General features: G+C 33.2%; 2 protein-coding genes and 1 long non-coding RNA gene across 3 annotated transcripts; 2 read left to right on the top strand and 1 right to left on the bottom strand.

Annotated features, from left to right (window-relative positions):
• On the top strand, window positions 1-22371 carry LOC127718489 (uncharacterized). The gene is made up of 2 exons (XR_007989861.1): window positions 1-434; window positions 22197-22371. It is a non-coding gene; the product is annotated as an uncharacterized LOC127718489 (long non-coding RNA).
• Window positions 6672-13914, bottom strand: LOC127718487 (superoxide dismutase [Mn]-like). Its single transcript, XM_052224529.1, has 4 exons — window positions 13621-13914; window positions 10438-10529; window positions 9522-9685; window positions 6672-6949 (listed from the first exon to the last, which is right to left on the bottom strand). The coding sequence occupies exons 1-4, from the start codon at window positions 13867-13869 to the stop codon at window positions 6687-6689; spliced, it is 768 nt and encodes a 255-aa protein (XP_052080489.1). The 5' UTR covers window positions 13870-13914; the 3' UTR covers window positions 6672-6686.
• Window positions 13959-22274, top strand: LOC127718488 (uncharacterized). The gene is made up of 4 exons (XM_052224530.1): window positions 13959-14081; window positions 16073-16237; window positions 17304-17396; window positions 21309-22274. The coding sequence occupies exons 1-4, from the start codon at window positions 14012-14014 to the stop codon at window positions 21680-21682; spliced, it is 702 nt and encodes a 233-aa protein (XP_052080490.1). The 5' UTR covers window positions 13959-14011; the 3' UTR covers window positions 21683-22274.
• Window positions 22372-23522: the final 1151 nt, after the last annotated feature.

Genomic DNA, 23522 nt, shown 5'->3' with positions numbered 1-23522 from the left:
GTTTTTATACGACCGCAAAAAAATTTTTGTGGTCGTATATTGGTATGACGTTGGCGTCGTCGTCCGGCGTCGTCTTCGTCGTCGTCGTCGTCGTCGTCCTGCGTCGTCGTCCGAATACACATTGGTTTTCGCACTCTAACTTTAGTTTAAGTGAATGGATCTTTTTGAAATTTTACCATAAGGTTAAATTCCACAAAAGGAAGGTTGGGATTGATTTTGGGGTTTATGGTACCAACAGTTAAGGAATTAGGGGCCAAAAAGGGGCCAAAAATAAGCATTTTCTAGTTTCCAGACAATAACTGTGGAACAGTGTATGGATCTCTCTGAAATTATACTACAAGTTTCCATACCACAAAGGGATGGTTAGGATTTGCTTTGGGGGGTTATGGCTCAAACCGTTTAGGAATTAGGGGCAAAAAAGGGGGAAAAACAAGGTTGTCCTGGTTAATGGACAAATACTTTAGTACAAAACATAATTTAAAGCAGTGTAAGGGAGATAAATCAAATACATCATTGAAATTATCTCCCTTACACTGCTTTTAAATTATGTATAAAGTAATGGTTAATGAACAATAAAGATAATTTAAAACAGTGTAAGGGAGGTAATCCAAATACAACGTTTTGGTTACTTCCCTTACACTGCTTTTAAATTATGTTTAAAGAAATGCATATTTATAAAGGAAGACCAGGAAAAATATCTGCAAATGTTGCATCATTTTATTTTACAAAAAAATCTATATGAAAGATTTGACACTATATTTTTAATTCTTTTATAAAATAGATTAAGTTAGCACTATGGTAAAATTAAATGGGTAATTATGGTTGCCAACTCCATTGGAAATTTGAATTGAGATTATGACCATATCTTGAGGGAAAGAATTTTTTGGGGGAAAAAAGGGGGGGGGGATAAAAAGAAATTGTGGGGGGTCAATTTTTTCTCATTTCAGATTTCAGAAATTAAAAAGAATTATTCTTCAAATATTATTTTTTTTTCAAATTTCAAATATTGAAAAATTTCAAGAAGTAATCTTTAATTGCACAGTATGGCACATTAGATTTGTAAAATCTTTGATCACATTTATTTATTTGTTATGCCGAATCTAACAGTGTATTTAGATTTTTAATTTTGGGTCCAGTTTTCAAAATAGTCTACATTAAGGTCCAAAGGGTCCAAAATTAAACTTTGTTTGATTTTAGCAAAAATTGAATATATGAGGTTCTTTGATATGCTGAATCTAAACATGTATTTAGATTTTTGATTTTTGGCCCAGTTTTCAAGTTGGTCCAAATTGGGGTCCAAAATTAAACTTTGTTTGATTTCAACAAAAATTGAATATATGGGGTTCTTTGATATGCTGAATCTAACCATGTATTTAGATTTTTTATTTGTGGACCCCATTATCAAATTGGTTCATATTGAGGTCAAAAGGGTCCAAAATTAAACTTTGTTTGATTTCATCTAAAATTGAATTATTGGGGCTCTTTGATATTCCAAATATAACCGTGTATTTAGATTTTTAATTTTGGGTCCTGTTTTTTAAATTGGTCTACATTAAGGTCCAAAGGATCCAAAATTAAACTAAGTTTGATTTTAACATAAATTGAATTCTTGGGGTTCTTTGATATGCTGAATCTAAACATGTGTTTAGATTTTTGATTATGGGCCCAGTTTTCAAGTTGGTCCAAGATAGGGTCCAGTATTTAAACTTTGTTTGATTTCTACAAAAATTGAATATATGGGGTTCTTTGATATGCTGAATCTAAACATGTGTTTAGATTTTTGATTATGGGCCCAGTTTTCAAGTTGGTCCAAGATAGGGTCCAGTATTTAAACTTTGTTTGATTTCTACAAAAATTGAATATATGGGGTTCTTTGATATGCTGAATCTAAACATGTATTTAGATTTTTGATTATGGGCCCAGTTTTCAAGTTGGTCCAAATTGGGGTCCAAAATTAAACTTTGTTTGATTTCAACAAAAATTGAATATATGAGGTTCTTTGATATGCTGAATCTAACCATGTATTTAGATTTTTTATTTGTAGGCCACGCTATCAAATTGGTTCATATTGAGGTCAAAAGGGTCCAAAATTTAACTTTGTTTGATTTCATCAAAAATTGAATTATTGGGGTTCTTTGATATGCCAAATCTAACCGTGTTTTTAGATGTTTAATTTGGGTCCCGTTTTTTAAATTGGTCTTCATTGAGGTCCAAAGGGTCCAAAATTAAACTTAGTTTGATTTTATCAAAAATTGAATTCTTGGGGTTCTTTGATATGCTGAATCTAAACATGTGTTTAGATTTTTGATTATGGGCCCAGTTTTCAAGTTGGTCCAAGTTGGGGTCCAAAATTAAACTTTTTTTGATTTCAACAAAAATTGAATATATGGGGTTCTTTGATATGCTGAATCTAACCATGAATTTAGATTTTTTATTTGTGGGCCCCGCTATCAAATTGGTTCATATTGAGGTCAAAAGGGTCCAAAATTAAACTTTGTTTGATTTCATCAAAAATTGAATTATTGGGGTTCTTTGATATTCCAAATCTAACCGTGTATTTAGATTTTTAATTTTAAGTCCTGTTTTTTTAAATTGGACTACATTAAGGTCCAAAGGGTCCAAAATTAAACTTAGTTTGATTTTATCAAAAATTGAATTCTTGGGGTTCTTTGATATGCTGAATCTAAACATGTGTTTAGATTTTTGATTATGGGCCCAGTTTTCAAGTTGGTCCAAGTTGGGGTCCAAAATTAAACTTTTTTTGATTTCAACAAAAATTGAATATATGGGGTTCTTTGATATGCTGAATCTAACCATGAATTTAGATTTTTTATTTGTGGGCCCCGCTATCAAATTGGTTCATATTGAGGTCAAAAGGGTCCAAAATTAAACTTTGTTTGATTTCATCAAAAATTGAATTATTGGGGTTCTTTGATATTCCAAATCTAACCGTGTATTTAGATTTTTAATTTTAAGTCCTGTTTTTTTAAATTGGACTACATTAAGGTCCAAAGGGTCCAAAATTAAACTTTGTTTGATTTTAACAAAAATTGAATATATGGGGTTCTTTGATATGCTGAATCTAACCATGTATTTTGATTTTGGACATTGGACCATAATAGGTAAATTAAAAAAATTCAAGTTCTTAGACCACATTCTTTCTGTGTCAGAAACCTATGCTGTGTCAAATATTTAATAACAATCCAAATTCAGAGCTGTATCAAGCTTGAATGTTGTGTCCATACTTGCCCCAACTGTTCAGGGTTCGACCTCTGCGGTCGTATCAAGCTGCGCCCCAGCGAAGCATTTTATTGGCTCATATCTCTGAAACCAAAGCATTTAGAGCAAATCTGATGGTATAAAATTGTTCATTAGGTCAAGATCTATCTGCCCTGAAATTTTCAGACCAATCAGGCAACATGTTGTTGGGTTGCTGCCCCTGAATTGGTAATTTTAAGAAAATTTTGCAGCTTTTGGTTATTATCTTGAATATTATTATAGAAAGAGATAAACTGTAAACAGCAATAATGTACAGCAAAGTTAGATCTACAAATAAGTCAACATGACCAAAATTGTCAATTGACCCCTTAAGGAGTTATTGCCCTTTATAGTCAATTTTTTACAATTTTCATAAATTTTGTAAATTTTTGTAAATTTTTACAAAATATTTTCCACTGCAACTACTGGGCCAAGTTCATTATAGATAGAGATAATAGTAAGGAGCAAGAATGTTCAGTAAAGTAAGATCTACAAACACATCACCATCACCAAAACACAATTTTGTCATGAATCCATCTGTGTCCATTGTTTAATATGCACATAGACCAAGGTGAGCGACACAGGCTCTTTAGAGCCTCTAGTTTTTTCCAAAATTCTTATTTCTGTGCTATTTGGGTTTCATGCATAGAACAGTTCTTAGAAGGTGATTCAATTGAGAATATTAGAATTTGGCTGTCACAGCAATCTGACTAAAATACAGATCCTATGTCCAAGCTTTGCTTACAAGGATCTGATAACACTCTGTTTTACTTTCTGTTCTGATAATTATTGCTTCAGCCAATGATATTTCAGCCTTCACAATTTTTAAAGGTGTGAACCACAGGATTCTGAAAGGTCTTAAAAACAGAAAGTAGAACCGAGCATTTTCAGATCCTGGTGAGGAAAGCTTAGACACATGATCTGTGTTTTAATCAGATTGCCTGCCACAGCTGACATTTTTTACATATGAAGATGGACAGTTGTTAAACATCCAGCAGCAAATTAAATGCATTTGATTGAGTTAAGCTATTTCAGTTGATATTTTATAGTGTGTCTTTCTATGTTGTGATGTTACACTATTGTTTCAGAAAAAGGGTGAAGGTTTGGTACCGTTAAACCCGCTGCATTTGTTTGCACCTGTCCTAAGTCAGGAATCTGATGTTCAGTAGTTGTCGTTTGTTGATGTGGTTCATAAGCAGTCAGGGGACTTATTGAAATAAGTGATTTTTAAATCACTTATTTAAGAAGCAAACTCGAAGTTTTGTCACGAATTGTAATTTTGTAGTTTTATCAAAATTTTAAACACATAGGTTTAGATAATATCTTTTCATTAGTAAAATTGAAAAAAATGAACTTTTTGCTTCTTTTAAGCAGCAAGGTTTATGCCTTTGATGCAATCATTTATCTGCAAATTCTATTTTAGTTGAAAAAATGCTATAAAAATGGCTTTACATAATGAACTGATACTTTCTTAACAGATTTTTTCCAGCAGTGGGAGTATTTTTCCTGTAAAATTCAAGGTTTCATCTTATAGATTATGTAATATAATTCTACTGTTCGCGACCAAAATTTCACTGTTCGGGGGTGTTGAAATTAGTGGGGGTTATTAAAATAATGATACTTAAAGAAGTGATTTTTTGGAAGGAAATTGAGGTATGATACTTAAACAAGTGATTTTTGTGTCATTATCCTAGATTTAGTACAAGGTCATCACCTTACATGACCTGGTCATCCTATCAACACAGATGTTGGTTCTGATAATTTTAGCAACATAATTAGTCCCTGGATCATTAGTATTCTATATTTAAAGCTACAATAAAATTAAATCACTTAGTCTAGTGATTAATTTGTACTACTTAAATAGGTGATTATTAAAGAAAGACAACTCTTACTTCCAACCTTTATGGACATAATGTTACTTGAATCAGTGATTTAGAAAATCACTCATTTAAGTAAGTCCCCTGACTGATAAGTGTTTCTCGTTTCTCGTTTTTTATATAGATTAGACCGTTGGTTTTCCCGTTTGAATGGTTTGACACTAGTAATTTTTGGGGCCCTTTATAGCTTACTGTTCGGTGTGAGCCAAGGCTCCGTGTTGAAGACCGTACTGTGACCTATAATGGTTTACTTTTATAAATTTTGACTTGGATGGAGAGTTGTCTCATTGGCACTCATACCACATCTTCTTATATCTATATTCGGGTTGAGAACATGTTAATACTAAATGAATATGAAGCCTGCTTTGTACTAGACCAACAAGGTTGAGCTGGACTTTGTAATGTGGTAGTTCACAAAGTAACAGTAAACAGTAAAAACCAGTTAACCTAACTGGACAAATAACTCTTACTACTAGCCGACCAGTCTTGGCTCTTACTCCTATAATGCTGTGTGGTGAGCAGAGAAGCAGCAAATATCAACTGTTGTACAGTTACCAATAGTTTGTGTACATTCTCATGGTTAGATCTCGGATGGATAATTTTCTCATTGGCAATCATACCAAATCTTTTCATTTGTATTTTAACAAAATTCCAGATAACGGTAACAAGGTTTTCAAAAGAAAAACTCTAGTTTCAAAATATCATTGTTGACAAGTTCTCGGGTGATCTGCTGCACTCTTAAAGCTTGTCTGTCAGTATATTACAGTTTTATGCACAAGTTTTTTGCACCATATGTTGGTGAACATTCAACACAATATACAGCATGCAGAGGTATCTTGTTTTTTACCCATCTTTCCGTCATTCAATTGGTTATTTGCGTTTCTGGATAATAAACACATATTTTGTATCAGATCATAACCTTATTTGGATATATGGGTATATTAAGGAAGGTCCTGTTGGATTTTGATGTTACAGCATCTAAGGTCAACGTCATAGTTACCAAAAAGCAGACTAAAATTAGTTCAGAAATGGAGTTTCGTATTTTAACTTTATAACTAAGGTGGTTTTTTTTGGGGAGGACAGCTTTGTCTTTATACCACTAAGGTAGATTATAATTAACAAAAAATGTATAGTTACTGTTTAAGAAAGGATAATTTGGCCAGTAAGTTGTTGCTTACTAGAAATAAATTTAAGGAGCATGCTGAGACTCTTTTAATTTCTTTAATAATGATTAGTTTTGCACCTGCAACTTTGCCTGTCATTCATATTTTTGATTTTCATGTTTTGAAATAACTCTGTTCACTGATTTTCATCAATGTTGAGAAATATGTAAGTGCCCACACATTACATTCAAATTTTATGCTGAGCCTGCCCAGAATTTATATTTTTACATAATGATGACATAGAGATAGCTCCATGTTGAAGACCGTACTTTGACCTATAATGATTTTCTTTTATAAATTTTGACTTGGATTGAGAGTTGTCTCATTGGCACTCATACCACATCTTCTTATATCTACCTATCACTTCTTACCCAACAAAAAACTTCAATTAAAACAAAAAGTATAGTTCATCATGTTCTTTAATTTTTATGAACCAAGAGTCCAGTTCTTCTACATTTTTCCAGTCCACAAGTTTCCACCAATCAGAGATATGATTAGGTCTCTTGTTTTTATGTTTTAAATAGTAGGCGTGTTCCCATACATCAATCACTAAAATTGGGCAGAGTCCTTGTGACAATGGAGAATCCTGATTGGCTGTTGTTGAAATGATGAGCATCTTGTCTTTTGGTTGCCTTGACAACCATACATAACCTGTAATTCAATGAATATTATTGTAAAGTATTGGCGAAGAGTTTCAACATTTTTACCTAGAATGAAAAAAATATTAACTTGGAAAATGGAAATACAAGTCAATATAGAAACTGGACTTGCGTTTAGGGGTTCCCTATCTTTATTATAAAGTAAAGTGATGATGTGTGTTTGCCGCTGACTTAGTTTTTACGGGGTAAGTAGGTCAATTTTTTTATTGTGTTGTAATCTGGAATATTTATTTTTTTCAAGTTCCAGTATTAAGCATATCATTTTTCCAAAAGTTCATCATTTGTAATCTGTCAATGAAAAAATGTCTTTGATAAACTTTGTCACTTAAATTGTTGAAAAAATGAAATAAGAGTTGCATGATACATCCGTTGCTTTTTCAACGAATAAAGTTCCATAACTCCACAATGTCATACCAGAACTTTATAAAAAAATAAACTGTTATCACAGAGATATGTCTTGCCTTTTTGTAATTTTGCTAATGCAAATGTTGAAATTAAAATAGCAATACTTTAACATGTAAGTTATGCAATTATTCAAAGTCGATGAACCATGACTGAAGGTACATAGCTAAACAATCTCCATGGAATGAGATGTGCCAATGCTAAAACAACTGCATACCAAATACCATTGACTTATTATAAGTCGTTCCCTTTAAACAAACCTAAACACAAACATTAACTTGTAAACTATGTAAAAGTTTCAAAGTCAATGAACCATGATCAGGGGTGGGGCTATATAATCTCCATGGAAAGGATACTTGCAAATGCCAATAAAATTTGCATACCAAATATCATTGACTTAACATTAGCAGTTCATCTTAAACTGATCTAATCACAAACTAATACATGTAAACTAAGCAAAAGTTTCAAAGTAAATAGACCATGACTGAGGGGGCAGGGCCAAATATTCTCCATGGAAATGAGATGTGCTAATGCTTATACAACTGAACACAAATTAACATTGACCTACGACTAATGGTTCCCCTTGAACTGACCTAATCACAAACTAATACATGTAAACTTAGCAAAATTGTCAAAGTCTATAGTAAGGGGGCGGAGCCAAATAATCTCCATGGAAATGAGATATGCCAATGCTTATACAACTGCATACCAAATATCATTGACCTACCACTAGTGGTTCCCCATAAATTGACCTAATCACAAACTAATACATGTAAACTATGAAAAGTTTCAAAGTCAATAGACCTTGACTGAGGGGGCGGGGCCAAATAATCTCCATGGTAATGAGATGTGCCAATGCTAATACAACTGCATACCAAATATCATTAACCTACCACTAGTGGTTCAAGATGAAGTAGACCTAATCACAAACTAATACATTGTTGAAGCAGCCGCCGCCGTCGCCGCCGGAAACAGCATACCTACCGGTATGTCTCGCTTTTTGACTCTGTCAAGGCGAGACAATAAAGGGTAGTTATTTTGACAGATATAAACCAGTCACCAAATTTTCAAGTCTTTTTGAGTTATTGTCCAACATGTTGATGACGGACAAATACGTCTTGTAAACGGGAGTATAAAAAAAGTCTCATTTATCTAAGCATACTTAAGTGAAAAGTTTTTTTTAATTGACAACTGACGTCCTAAAACTTTAGAATGATAAATCGGAAAATTTTCTAAATCAAAAGATAGCTAGTTTTTATTAATCCTAGCATGATAAGTCTATTTCACATTATCTTTAAATTCTCAACAATTGTGAGAATTTGACTTATTTTGATAGTTTAAGTCCTTTAACTTGTCAACCAGAAAATTTTACAAAATCGAAAGGGAACTTTCTGACATCTTTTAAAATATTTCATAACAGTTTTCTGAAATCTTATCTAAGTATAAAATATTAATTGGCTTTGTACAATGTTTGGATTGAAGGACAAGCAAAGAGAAAGCTTCAAGTCATCCAACTATATTAAGGCCAATTAAAATTAATTGATAGATTTTCATCCCCGCCCGCCCCTCTGAAATCGTTCAGCCCCAATTTTTTTTATTTTGGAAAATTTAGGATTTCCGGATTTTGTTCATTTTCGTTACCGGTAACTTTCGATAATTTCGTTTCATTAATAACTTCCTGTTTCAAATTTTGGTTTTTGCATTTCTTTTTATGTTTGATTCGTTATACATGTATATACACGATAGAACCTTATTATTACACTTGCATATATGAAGAACACGTCACAAGAGCGTTTCATATCTAATAAAAAATAAAAAATAAAATCCTCCCACCCACCCCATTTTTTTCAAAAATTTGGATGAAAATCTACTAATTAAATTTACTTGGCCTAAGTTCTATGCATTTGTTGTCAACTGAATAAATGATTTTTTTTTAAATCATGAAATAGTAAATTTTATATTTAAATCACAGAATGCAGAGTTAAATATAAAAAAAATGTAAAATCTTCAGCAGGGGAGATAATTGTGTAATTTCATTATTCAAATCTAAAATACCTGATCCAAACAAGGGGAGATAATTTTCAATTTCATTATTTAAATCTAAAATACCTGATCCAAACAAGGGGAGATAATTTTTCAATTTCATAAAAAATCTGAAATACCTGATCCAAACAAGGACAGTGCTTTCTGTGTAAATGCTTCCTTAAATTTATCAAAGCTGCCAAAACTTGTTTCAATATCTTCCATCAGATTTGAAGTAGGTATTCTGTCTTCTCTGTCAGGGTTTGGTGACATGACCCACCAATATAAGTTATGGTTCACAAATCTACAAAAAAAATAAAGATATGATTGGTTAAGTTACTAGCTTAGTGTGATGACAACATCGACTAAAAGTAATTAGATAATTGTTTGCCAATCTGTTACATGTAAAGATATCGAATTAAATGGTTAAATATAGGTTGAGATTAGGTGACATCATCAATATCATATACAGTACAATAATACATTTCAGTTAAAAATTACTATTTTAGTTGGGATTTTATGGGTGACTGCTGGTAACTGTGGGTGATTTACACCAGCAATAGACTTTCAATAGTTATTATATAACAGGGTTGTCCAAAGTCAGGAGCCTGTAATTCAGTTATTGTTGACTGGTGTCTGTCATATTTGTTTTTTGTAAACTGTTTAGTTATAAATCAGACCAATCTTTTTTTTTCATTTAAATTGTTTCACATTTTGCCATGTCAGTGCCTTTTACAACCAATTTTACAGGATGAGTTTTGCTCATTGTTGAAGGCAATACAGTGCCCTGCAAGCAAAATATTTTGAATTTACAGTATACTACTTGTGTTTTTCTTCTTGTAAAAAGTAAAATAACAAAAATACCGAACCCTAAGGAAAATTCAAAACGGAAAGTCCCTAATCAAAATCAAAAGCTCAAACACATCAAACAAATGGATAACAACTGTCATATTCCTGACTTGGTACAGGCATTTTCTTATGTAGAAAATGGTGGATTAAACCTGGTTTTATAGCTAGCTAAACCTCTCACTTGTATGACAGTCGCATAACACCTACCCTCCACCGTTGTTGACTATTGCGGACTTATATTGCTGAGGAATTCTGTCAACAGCTCTCAAAATCGTCTGGATAGACTCTTCTGCTGGCCACTTCAAATAGAAATTACACATATTATTTTATATCTAATACATGATGTATATAAATGAGTCTGATTATGATATGACATACAATACAACCCTGACATGTAGATGTTGTCATTTGACCTGCCCACTATGGGCAGCTAACTTCTGCCAACTCAATTCAATCACTGATTTATTGAATTCAGTTACTGTGGATTCATTTGTTTTTGTGGATATCAATTTTCGTTGATTGAGGAAATATTGTATTTTCGATAATTCTTCAATTGTGGTTTTAACAAGTCTGCATACAAAAAAAAATAGATAATTTGTACTTTTGAACATTTAAATATGTGGTTTACCTATCATGCCTATACCCATGCTATCCACGAAAAAACTGTATCCCATGAAATCTGACTAATCCACAGTACATAATTGTAGGTCAAACTCATATTTCCTTTCATATTGTTTATAGATATAGGGAGATGTGGTATGAGTGCCAATGAGACAACTCTCCATCCAAGTAACAATTTATAAAAGTAAACCATTATAGGTCAAGGTAAGGCCTTCAACACGGAGCATTGGCTCACACCGAACAGCAAGCTATAAAGGGCCTACATAGTTCTATGATGAAAGATAGAAACGACATATACAATCTAAGGGATATGCACAGGAGAATTTCTGAAGGTTTTGCCCCGTGTGCCCAGTCCCCCCTCCCCACCCCCCCCCCCCACAAAAAAAAAAAAAAATCTGCATGACCTTTTGAGTAAGTGTACCGCTTTATGTCTTTGTTGTAGTCTTGTAACAGAACATTACATAAATATTTTCAATACAATTGTAATTTGAACTAACACTTTTTAATATGAACAGAATCATCTGTCTAAGAGTCGGTTCTATGAGTTTGGATTGGGTAGGTTATCATAGAGACCAGAATTACAATTTTTTGCACCAGACACATGTTTTGTTTTTTATATAATATATTAAATCCTCATCACTACATCAGTGATGCTTGAATCGAAAAAGTTAAAAAGGCCAAATAAAGTATAAAGTTGAAGAGCTTTCGAGGACCCAAAGAGACAATGTGAAAACCTATCTGATAAAAAAATGTAAAATTTTGAGTGATGGATATAAAGTCAGTGATTGTCAATCCTGTGACCACATACATGATAAGAAGGAGCTATTGCCAACCCTTGACTGCAAAGGATGAGGAGGACCAACATTTAAAATAGACAATTTCCATTCTCAATTTTAATGATTAAAAAGCAGGCCTCTACAATAACTTTTTTTTCAACTTGTCCAGTAGGACAAGTACATACCAAAACTTAATTGTCCGAATGAAATTGTAACTTGTCCAAAAACAATCTTATTGATAACCGTTTTTGCATTTTAAGTTGATTCAAGGAACAAAACGAATTAAAACAATAGAACAGAATTTGATTTATATCTTTTGAAATACTCTTCAAAAATATGAGTCGATAACAACTGATCTAGTCATGTCACAGGACTTAGGTTCTAGTTTTCTTCAATGCCAAAGTCTCATCATACTCTGCACATGAGGCACCGTCTGATAGGCCTGTCAATGTACACTCATTGGATTTGTATCTTGGTTTTTAAGTTGAAAAAAGTTTTTTCAATGGCAATCAATAAAAAAAAGAAGATGAGGTATGATTGCCAATGAGACAACTCTCTGCAAGAGACCAAATGACACAGAAATTAACAACTATAGGTCACCGTATTGCAAGTATTGTTTTTTTCTACATATGATCAAATATGATTTTGTGAATTTTATGGTAAATAATTTCTTCGCTAAAAAAAATTACAGGTATGATATTTATTATAAAGCAACAGAATAAGGTCGGAAAACGAGGTACTGATTTGTCTTGGTCCCGAAATGAAATGTCTCCTGCGTTGCCAAACCGTCTATTAATCATGTCTATTAAATATGTCTCCTACGGTGCCAAACTGTCTATTAAATTTGGAGCCAAATCGTTTCCGAGCTGGTGACGAACTGTCTTGAAAAATTACCTTATCTACAAAGCGCATCGCTGATTCGGATCAGAAAAAATGGTTTCTGAGAAAAGTATGCCTTTTACCTCTTAAACAGTACCTGACAAAGAACCAGTTTTAAAGTATCGATTGCAAGTAAACATGTCAAATTAATACTTGTTTTTATCTTCTTTTCTTGTTTTTTGTTTATAATTACTTTGTTCATCAAAGTTGGATTAAATTTATTTTCTGCAGAATAATATTACTTGTCCCGTCGGACAAGCTTGATATAGCTTTTACTTGTCCGACCTTTTTTTCCTCTGGTACCGGACAATAGGACAAGCGTTATTGTCGAGGCCTGAAAAGCCATAGTTAAAACTTTGGACATGTAAGAGATAAAAACTCAAGTGTAGCTGAAAAAAAAACAACTATGGAAGACAGCAGGATGACAGATTCAACTTATTTTTTGAATGGGGACAAATGGCTGGACCCCTCCCCCCTTTATCCTCGGTTGGAACTCCCTTTAAAAAATGGCTTGATCCACCCCTGCCATTTAAAAAATGTCACCCACCCTGTTCTAGTTTGACTTCCTCACCCTGATGAAAACCTACCGTAAAGTGACATCGTCCATATGTTCAGTCTTCACGATGAACTGCTAAATCTGCAAGCCCGGAGCTCAATTTTTGAAAATTTTTAGTTAGATTCTGTTGGCTTGTAAATATGATTTTTACAGGCCCAAGAGCAATTTTACAAGCCTGGGCTGCCTGGGCTGCCACTCAGCGTGAAGACTGTATGTTGATGTTTTCTTGCAGACAATGTTGTACTGATCCCAATACTGACAAACACCAATCTCTAATTATTTTCTATAAATGAGTTACACCGGTTGACCAGGGGTCAATCAGCTTAAACAACGTCGACTTACAATTGGTTCCTACTGTGACGTAATAACATAAGCATTATAACATAGGAGATTTACAGGAAAGTGCCTGAATTAGAAAGTCGTCTTTTTGTGTTTAAAGACTAAAGTGAATTCGGACACTGGAGTAAAACTGACTATCTTAGAACTAAAGCATCGTAAATGTATTTAAAAAATTATACTGTTTGAAAGAAAAAAATAATGATTTCTTTTCGTAATTACAGAATTATTATACTGCCTCCAGCTTTCTAGAAAAGCATTTAACTTCTTTGTGTAAGCTGCATGATGTCCTTGGTGATGAACACTCAACGTTTCCTTGTCAATGTAAGGTTCTAGTTCATCATAGTCATACGGAAGGCTTGGCAGTTCATACTCTGCAACAATAGCGTCGTTTATCTTGTATATTTTTTGCTTGCCACTGCTGAAATTTAGTAAAATAGATAAACAGAAAAAATTCAAGACTGCCGCCATTTTGACCAGACTGCGGCCGACAAACAGGTACTGTCACATGACAAGGATTTTTCCATCTTTTGTTTAGAAAAGTCTAGAGAAAATTTGGGAAAAGGGAAGTCACTCTAAATTCATTCCAGGAAGGAATTTTGGGGAAACAAAAATGACTTTGACAGATCTGATATTTGTGATTCTTCTTTCGTCTTGCCACATATTTGCATTTAGTGTAAGAGGTATAACAATTTACTCATGTTAACAATTTATATTTCCCCACATAAAACTAAAAGATTGTCTCACATCCCTACAGGTCTACCAACTTTTCAAAACCTCCATGGGGGGAAATTATTTAAGCACATTAAGAGGACCTAGTGCATGTTTTATACATGTCTAAAGTATATTTGATAAGATATACTATGATTTTTAAGGAGTTTTTATGTATTTAAATGCCATTAAACTCATTTGAATTACTATTTTGAGGTATTTTAGCTGTTAAGTTCATATAATAGTAAATAGAGGATTTAAATAGTCCCTCTAACCCCTTTCATGAGGATATCCCCATCAATCGGGATAGATGGCAGGTCTGCACATCTTCAATTTCATACTTGTTTTTTGTTAAAACTTTAAAGAGGAGGAAGGAGATTTATGATGAAATATGTAGGAAACTGCTAATTAAAAAAAACAACCTAATAACTATAAAATAACCGGTACCATCATATAGATATTAAAGTATATAAATTTATTGAATAAAAATGACTTGTATCTAAAAATTATATACTTTAATATCTGTAAAAGCAGTATACATGGTATAACACCGTATAAAATAAAGTTGTTGGGTAACACATATTGGTTCTCGGGTCAATATTCAGTTCTTGGGAGTTCTTGTTAAATCGTGGTATCCCAAAATAACCAAAGGATGTACATCTAGAGGACACTAGGTCCAGACCACAATTAATGATCCCGCTTTTTGTTGTCCAAGAATATAGTTCCATTTAATTAAAGTGTATTTTTTCTTAATTTTTTTCTTTCCCTTCCTCACTCATTTCTCAGTTTTTTTTGGATGGAAATGAAAGAAGAGATGTGAAATAAACTTTTGGATGTTGTATTTTAACTGATTTTGATATGGAAAGAGTGATTAGGCCAGGTGCAAAAAGGTGATATTTACAGTTTTCGGAACATCTCGACTTGTCCATAGGGGTATGGATGTGTATTGGCTAAATTTGTAAGATACTGGGGAGCAATCTTTCTGAATGTTGGATATATGTTTGGACTAGTACTGTACTTTACACACACAAAATATTTGACAAAACGAATCGGTGCAATTTTTTTAATGAAACAAAACGTTATAAAGAACTTTTAATTGTGGTCTGTGGCCACCATACAGTTTTCAATAATAGACGCAATTATACAAATTCTTGAATGTGAGACATGCAGCTCTATAAATGTCGTCCTATGTCTATATATATCTTGTATGAACAAAGATATGAATATAATAAACAGAAACAAACAAAGATATGCCATCAACATCCAATTCTTGAAATAAACAACAACAAAAACCCAACCCAAAACATTATAACCATGATGATATGACTTACTATTATTTGAGGGGTACTTATTTTTGTGGATTTTGTGGGTATAAGTGAACCATGAATTTAAGGATGTTTGCTCCTAATGGTTTTGAATTTTTGTCAGATATTCGGAATCCTCTGGTTTTATCCATGTAGTGCCAATACATATTTTTCCTGCTAACCCCTACTTTTCTTTTTATAATTTTATTACATATAGTTTAAAAAGTCTTTTTTAAAATCTTATAAAATCCTTGTTATTTTTTCATACTTTTTGAAAGAAAAAAGGTGCCAATGTTAAATATATGAAAAATCTAGAGAGAATAATTTCCCGCCAATTTTTCAAAGGCTTATATCCCGAAAACAAGTACACGGACCCTTCACTTTTTTCTGCTTTTTCAGTTCTGTTATTTATATACTATCAATTTATAACAGTCTTTTTAAAAGCTTGTTATTTTGAAACAGAGTAGCGAACATCCTTAAGTGCTCAAAGAAGTACAAAATACCTAAAAGCTTGTATTCAGAATTAGTCAAAACCACAAATATATTTAAGTAACTGTATACTCGAAATACAATTTTCTCTCCATTCACAAAAATTGCTACCCACAATAAATAAATGAATCCACAATAGTAATTATTCACTTATTGATTTTTATTAATAGAATTACAGACCAGACTGGGTCAGGTACAAAATGAGAGACTGATCCAACACTTGAATGAGAGATTAATCATCCATGGTGGCAGGAACGGAGAGTGTCATGTTGTGGGCTACAATGCTGGCTGCTGTCAACATGTAGAACTAGATGAAGTGGATTTAAATAGTACAGGTAACCATGGTAACCATAACCATTCCGTTGATCAGTTTTAAATCATTACCATAATGACATTGTTTATGAAGTTTGTGTAAATACAGGTCTACCATGCATGCAATCATTGCTATCATATAGACATTGGTTAGAAAACACAGCTAAGAATAGTCAAAATATGGCAAGTTGGTTATATGGTGATTTTGTAATAATGCAACATTATAGAGAAGTATATTTTTAAGTTAACCATAGTAAATCAATTATTTGCTATACATATAATACAATCATCTTTAATCAAATCACTTGGTTATCTTGTTTTTATACAATACATTCTTTATGTAATTTTTCTTGTAGAGTTAAACAAGTCTGAAGAATATGACATTTCATACTTTTGCATTGCCAAGTTTTAAAGATAAAATATTGAAAAAAAACATGACCTTAAATAATAATTCAATTTGCATAGCTCTATCAATGTCTTAATCAGAACAAATGTAGACAATTTCTTGTTGGAGTAAAGCAAGAAAAACAGGGCCTTAAGGAATAACACCTCTAATTCATAACCCCTTGCTTTCTATGTTAAATTCTGCCACTTCAAGCATTCATACCTGTTTTGTCTTAAGTTTGAATAAAGAGATAGTCATTTCATGTCAAAACTATACCTTATCCTGACTTGTGCTGAAAAAATCAACATACCTTTAATTGCATATATATGAGGGCACTGGTTCTCGGAAGTTGAGTAGTACAAAAACAGGTACTTCTGGTCTGAGCAACAGGGCAAATATGCCCTCCTATCTTAATTTCATATATTTTTTTATTATTCAAAAGAAACTTTTAACAAGGGTTCCACAGTGATCCCAAGTCCTTAAGCTTTTATTTGAAATCAAAATTACCGAAATATTTTACTTATTGACAAAGTTGAAAGCTTTGAGTAGGAACTATTTGGTTTAAATATTGTACTATTTTCTTGTATGTTCTTAATCTGACCAGGCCTAATTAGTGGTTCTATACCTTAAAAGAGAACAACAGCTAACCCCTCACTGCAGGATAAAAACTGCACCTACCTTTAACTTCTCTTTTTATATTTCAGTGTGTGTTAATTTCACATATTTACCAACAGACTATGGTATTTCGCTCACTCTGACTTTTGATGGGAAGGCCTTCATCAATGAAACAGTTTCAGGTAAGCATTAAAATGGTATATAGTTTGATGTCTCTCCATATGAAATTCTGTTTAATTAAGGTTATTTATGCAGAGGGTTGTTTAAAAATGGGAGTATAACCCTCTCAATTGATGATGATAGATGGTTGTTAATTGTCCAGTGGCAAATTAAATACCCCATCAGGTAAATGCAATGTATGGTAAAGATCAATTGAAGAATAAGCAACACAAGTAAATAACATTAGGAGTCACCACAAGTATAGCATTTAGCAGCACATAAATATATTACACACAAAGACTATCTAAAATTGTTGGATTGTATTCCAAACTATTCCAGACTTTTAAATGTTTAAGTTTAAGCTTTCCTGATTAAGGTAAATCCAGAAATCGCATTGTATGACAAAATTTATCAAGTGCTATTTTCATTTACTAGCAGTTGGTTGAAACCACTGCTGTGGACTGTTAGTACCATAATGTATCATCAACTCAGACAGTAGTCAATGCTTCATTAAATTAAGAAATTATTAAGGAAGTAAGGCTCTAACTCCCTGAGGTAAAGTTGACCTTAGATGAATTTTGGCTATTCTGATTATATCTCCTAACGTTTCTATGTATTTATACTTCCCTGTCTTTCAATTTTTTAGATTTGAGTATTTCTGTTAAAGGTAAATCTAAAAAAGCATTTTGGACCTACAAGATTAATATAAAGTGTTATTTTCAATTTGAGAAATTAAGAGAATGCAATATTGTATAGACACTTGTCTTTTTGAAGGCAATATGTTGACTCATAGATTTTGAATAAGTGTGGGTCCTAGGTCGAGTACCCTGTCTTTTCTGAGAGGGAATTTTTCATATTTGAATGACAAAAGTCCAGGAACAAATATGATAATTCAACTATATCTGGTTTTCTGTATGTGAATAACAGCACATGCATTTAAAATATTTCTTAAAAGTGTTTAATTTTCCTGAATAAACACATGAATAACAATCCTTAAATTCAGAGTACATGTGTATCTTGTGTAGATTTTACTACATGTGCTAAAACTTTTATTTGTCCTACATGTTATATTGGCAGATTTTTAGACAAACTTTAGTACATTAGTACATACTTGCATGATGAAAAAAAGGATCAAGTTTGCGATGTTTTGGATGAGATTGATGTCATTAGTTAGTACTGATTTTTAGCTCACCTGACCTGAAAGGTCAAGTGAGCTTTTCTCATCACTTGGCGTCCGTCGTCCGTCGTCCTGCGTCCGTCGTCCGTCGTCCGTCGTCCGTAAACTTTTATAAAAATCTTCTCCTCTGAAACTACTAAGACAAATTTAACCAAACTTGTCCACAATCATCATTAGGGTATCTAGTTTGAAAAATGTGTCCGATGACCCCGCCCGCGAACCAAGATGGCCGACATGGCTAAAAAATAGTACATAGGGTAAAATGCAGTTTTTGGCTCATATCTCTGAAACCAAAGCATTTAGAGCAAATCTGATGAGGATAAAATTGTTCATTAGGTCAAGATCTATCTGCCCTGAAATTTTCAGACCAATCAGGCAACCCGTTGTTGGGTTGCTGCCCCTGAATTGGTAATTTTAAGAAAATTTTGCCGTTTTTGGTTATTATCTTGAATATTGTTATAGATAGAGATAAACTGTAAACAGCAATAATGTTCAGCAAAGTAAGATCTACAAATAAGTCAACTTGACCAAAATGGTCAGTTGACCCCTTAAGGAGTTATTGCCCTTTATAGTCAATTTTTAACCATTTTTCATAATTTTTTGTAATTTTTTACAAAAATCTTCTCCTCTGAAACTACTTAGACAAATTTAACCAAGTTTGTCCACAATCATCATTAGGGTATCTAGTTTAAAAAATGTGTCCGATGACCCCGCCCGCGAACCAAGATGGCCGACATGGCTAAAAAATAGTACATAGGGTAAAATGCAGTTTTTGGCTCATATCTCTTAAACCAAAGCATTTAGAGCAAATCTGATGAGGATAAAATTGTTCATTAGGTCAAGATCTATCTGCCCTGAAATTTTCAGACCAATCAGGCAACCCGTTGTTGGGTTGCTGCCCCTGAATTGGTAATTTTAAGGAAATTTTGCCGTTTTTGGTTATCTTGAATATTGTTATAGATAGAGATAAACTGTAAACAGCAATAATGTTCAGCAAAGTAAGATCTACAAATAAGTCAACTTGACCAAAATGGTCAGTTGACCCCTTAAGGAGTTATTGCCCTTTATAGTCAATTTTTAACCATTTTTCGTAATTTTTTGTAATTTTTTACAAAAATCTTCTCCTCTGAAACTACTAAGACAAATTTAACCAAACTTGTCCACAATCATCATTAGGGTATCTAGTTTAAAAAATGTGTCCGATGACCCCGCCCGCGAACCAAGATGGCTGGCATGGCTAAAAAATAGTACATAGGGTAAAATGCAGTTTTTGGCTCATATCTCTGAAACCAAAGCATTTAGAGCAAATCTGATGAGGATAAAATTGTTCATTAGGTCAAGATCTATCTGCCCTGAAATTTTCAGACCAATCAGGCAACCCGTTGTTGGGTTGCTGCCCCTGAATTGGTAATTTTAAGAAAATTTTGCAGCTTTTGGTTATTATCTTGAATATTGTTATAGATAGAGATAAACTGTTTACAGCAATAATGTACAGCAAAGTTAGATCTACAAATAAGGCAACATGACCAAAATTGTCAATTGACCCCTTAAGGAGTTATTGCCCTTTATAGTCAATTTTTTACAATTTTCATAAATTTTGTAAATTTTTGTAAATTTTTACAAAGTATTTTCCACTGTAACTACTGGGCCAAGTTCCTTATAGATAGAGATAATAGTAAGGAGCAAGAATGGTCAGTAAAGTAAGATCTACAAACACATCACCATCACCAAAACACAATTTTGTCATGAATCCATCCGTGTCCTTTGTTTAATATGCACATAGACCAAGGTGAGCGACACAGGCTCTTTAGAGCCTCTAGTTGTCTTGCCTTGAAGGAATCAAAAAGCTAGACATAGGTATGCTGTTTCAGGCATCGGCGATGGCGACTGGCGCCATCAGCAATGTATTAGTTTGTGATTAGGTCAGTTTATGCAGAACCACTAGTGGTAGGTCAATGATATTGGTATGCAGTTGTATTAGCATTGGCACATCTCTTTTCCATGGAGATTATTTGGCCCTGCCCCCTCAGTCATAGGGTGTTGAATTTGAAACTTTTGTTTAGTTTACATGTATTACAAAATGAAGTTTGTGATTAGGTCACGTTATGGGGAACCACTAGTGGTAGGTCAATGATATTTGGTATGCAGTTGTATTACCATTGGTAGATCCCATTTCCATGGAGATTGAATGCAGCCCTTTACCTTCAGTCATGTTTTGCTAACTTTAAATATTTTGCTTAAGGATGTAATTAGGTGAGGTTTAGGAATTTGTGTCAGATTTTCGGACTCCTTGGTTTTTTTCCTTCAACATGTTCAACACAGGGTAAAATATTTTGCCCCATAACACCCTTTTTTCTTTTCATAAAAGACTTTAGTAACTCATAAAAGGTCATATACCGGAATTTAAGCATGTTCTTGATTTCTTTTCTTTCGATTTGAGACCCGAATAATACCAATGCAAATATAAGGTAAAAGTCAGAGTCATCCTTTTCCTGCCATTTTTAAAAAATCAAATATCTCAAAAAGGAGCTCCTTAACCTATCAATATTTTTAGCTTTTTTTGTTCCTTAACTAATGCTCATTCAACTTAAAGTATCAATTTTGAATGCTAGATTTTTTTAATTTCACCTAAGAACATCCTTAACTTACATGTATTTTACTATCAAAATAACAAAACGGCGAGACATATCTTTGTGTTAACAGTTTATTAATCAAAGTTTTTGTTTTTGATTTTGTCCTTCATTCTATCTATTTTTAGCTAAGAGTCCTCCAGCATTATGTGCAGAGCTGCCATACACCAAGAAAATAGCCAGTATGTGCCTGAAATTCTTCAACCTTGACCTTTCTAACTCAACATTTAGTGGATGTGTCAAGATTATCATAGACCTGGCTTATATAACTATTGCAGATTACGAACTTGGCTGTTTTAAGATTCCACCAAAAGGTCTCAGATCAAAGATCCTTACACAAAACCAATGGTCAGGTTCCATGAAAAAGCTAAATCTGAAGCCATTTGCCTATGACAACATCAACGAGAATCCATTATTGACCTTTGAGAAGACCAATCAGAATGCCATTGAAAAGTTCAATGCAATGTGGATTAAAAACAAATTGTACAGGAGATTTACTTAACTTACAAAAATTCTTGAATTCAGTTGCCAGTCCATCAAATTAACTTAAAAAATGTTGTAATTGGAGCAAAAAATAGGGGGACATTTTACTTAATATGATGTGATATTTTTGGAGAAAATGTCAGAAGATACATGTTGCTTTAAAAGAGGCAAGAATTATGCCTGTTTTTATACGACCGCAAAAAAATTTTGTGTCGTATATTGTTATTACGTCGTTGTCGTCGTCCGAAGACACTTGGTTTCCGGACAATAACTTTAGTATTTGTTAATAGAAATCTATGAAATTTAAACACAAGGTTTATTACCACAAAAGGAAGGTTGAGATTGATTTTGGGGGTTATGGTCCTGACAGGTTAGGAATTAGGGGCCAAAAAAGGGGCCCAAATAAGCATTTTTCTAGTTTTCAGACAATAACTTGTAGAACGGTGTATGGATCTCTCTGATGGTTAGGATGGCTTTAGGGGGTAATGGCTCAAACCGTTTAGGAATTAGGGGCAAAAAGGGGGAAAAATAAGGGTTTCCTTGTTAATAGACAATCAATTTTATGTACAATTTTAAATTTAGATTGCTTCCCTTACACTGCTTTAAAATTATGTACAAAGAAATTTTGTATTGTCTTGAGGTGATTAGCTGTCAATTTATTTTTAGAAGTTACTAATAAAAATGCTGATTAAAGATATATTATTTTTAGACATGATTATGTATGTCATTTTCTATTTTAAGACTTTTATGGGTAATTATGGTTGCAAACTCCATTGGAAAATTGAATTGAGATAATTACCATATCTTGAGGGAAAGATTTTTTTATTGGAAAAAGGGGGGGGGGGGGTAAAAAAGAAACTGTGGGTGGGGGGGGGGGGAACAATTTTTTTTGCTCATTTCAGATTTCAGAAATTTAAAAGAGAATTTCTTCAAATATTAATTTTATTTTGCCAAAAAAAAGGGGTGGGGTGAAAAAAAAAAAAATTTTGCCAAAAAAAAAAGGGGTGTGAATTTTTTTTTTTTGGGGGGAGGGGGGTCAATTTGCAACAGCATAGTGAATTGCACAAAAGCAAAAAATTGAATATAAATTCAAATCATATAACCAATTCTAAGTTCTTTGACTACAGTTATTCTGTGTCAGAAACCTGTTATGTGTCAAACATTTAATTTCAATCCAAATTCAGACCTGTATCAAGCACGAATATTGTGTCCATTTTTGCCCCAACTGTTCATGGTTGGACCTCTGCGGTCATATCCAGCTGCGCTCGGCGAAGCAATTTATTGAAGTATTGTAAGAAATTTGTCATCTGGCCAATTTCTAATTTTAAATTTTTTTATCTTATCTTTGGATTTTTTGTAAGAGAAATATGACATTCTGTAGATGCCCCATGTCTCATTACCCTGACAATTTCAGGGTTCAATGATCTTTGTCATATTGGAATGGGGTCTTCAGTATCCGAGTGGTCTAAGTAGTTAAACTACTATATGGCTAGCCTATCAACACTGAGGTTGTGAGTTCGAATCCTGCACGTGACAGGTGCCCTCAACTCCAATCCTAATTGACAAGGATTGTCAGTTTTTCTACCAAAGAGGGATGGTTCTCTCCAGCTTCCTCCACCAATAAAAACTGATCGCCACAAAATAGCACAATAGCAGAGCTCCAGATAAGAATTCACAAATTGGGGTTTTTACCCACCATTTTTTTATGTAATTGGGTGATAAAGTTTTTTAATTGCATTATCAATTCCAATTCACCCCTCAAGCAAATATCAAATTGGGTTTTTCACCACCAAGCTTCTTAATGTATTGGGTTTTTTCATCAACACAATATTGAATATTTAGGCATGTTATAATCACAA

The sequence above is a fragment of the Mytilus californianus genome, unplaced genomic scaffold, assembly GCF_021869535.1.
Source record: "Mytilus californianus isolate M0D057914Y unplaced genomic scaffold, xbMytCali1.0.p SCAF_10, whole genome shotgun sequence".
In the NCBI taxonomy this organism is placed as follows: Eukaryota; Metazoa; Mollusca; class Bivalvia; order Mytilida; family Mytilidae; genus Mytilus; species Mytilus californianus.
Note: the sequence above shows the minus strand (reverse complement) of the source record. Positions and strands in the feature narration are given on the sequence as shown.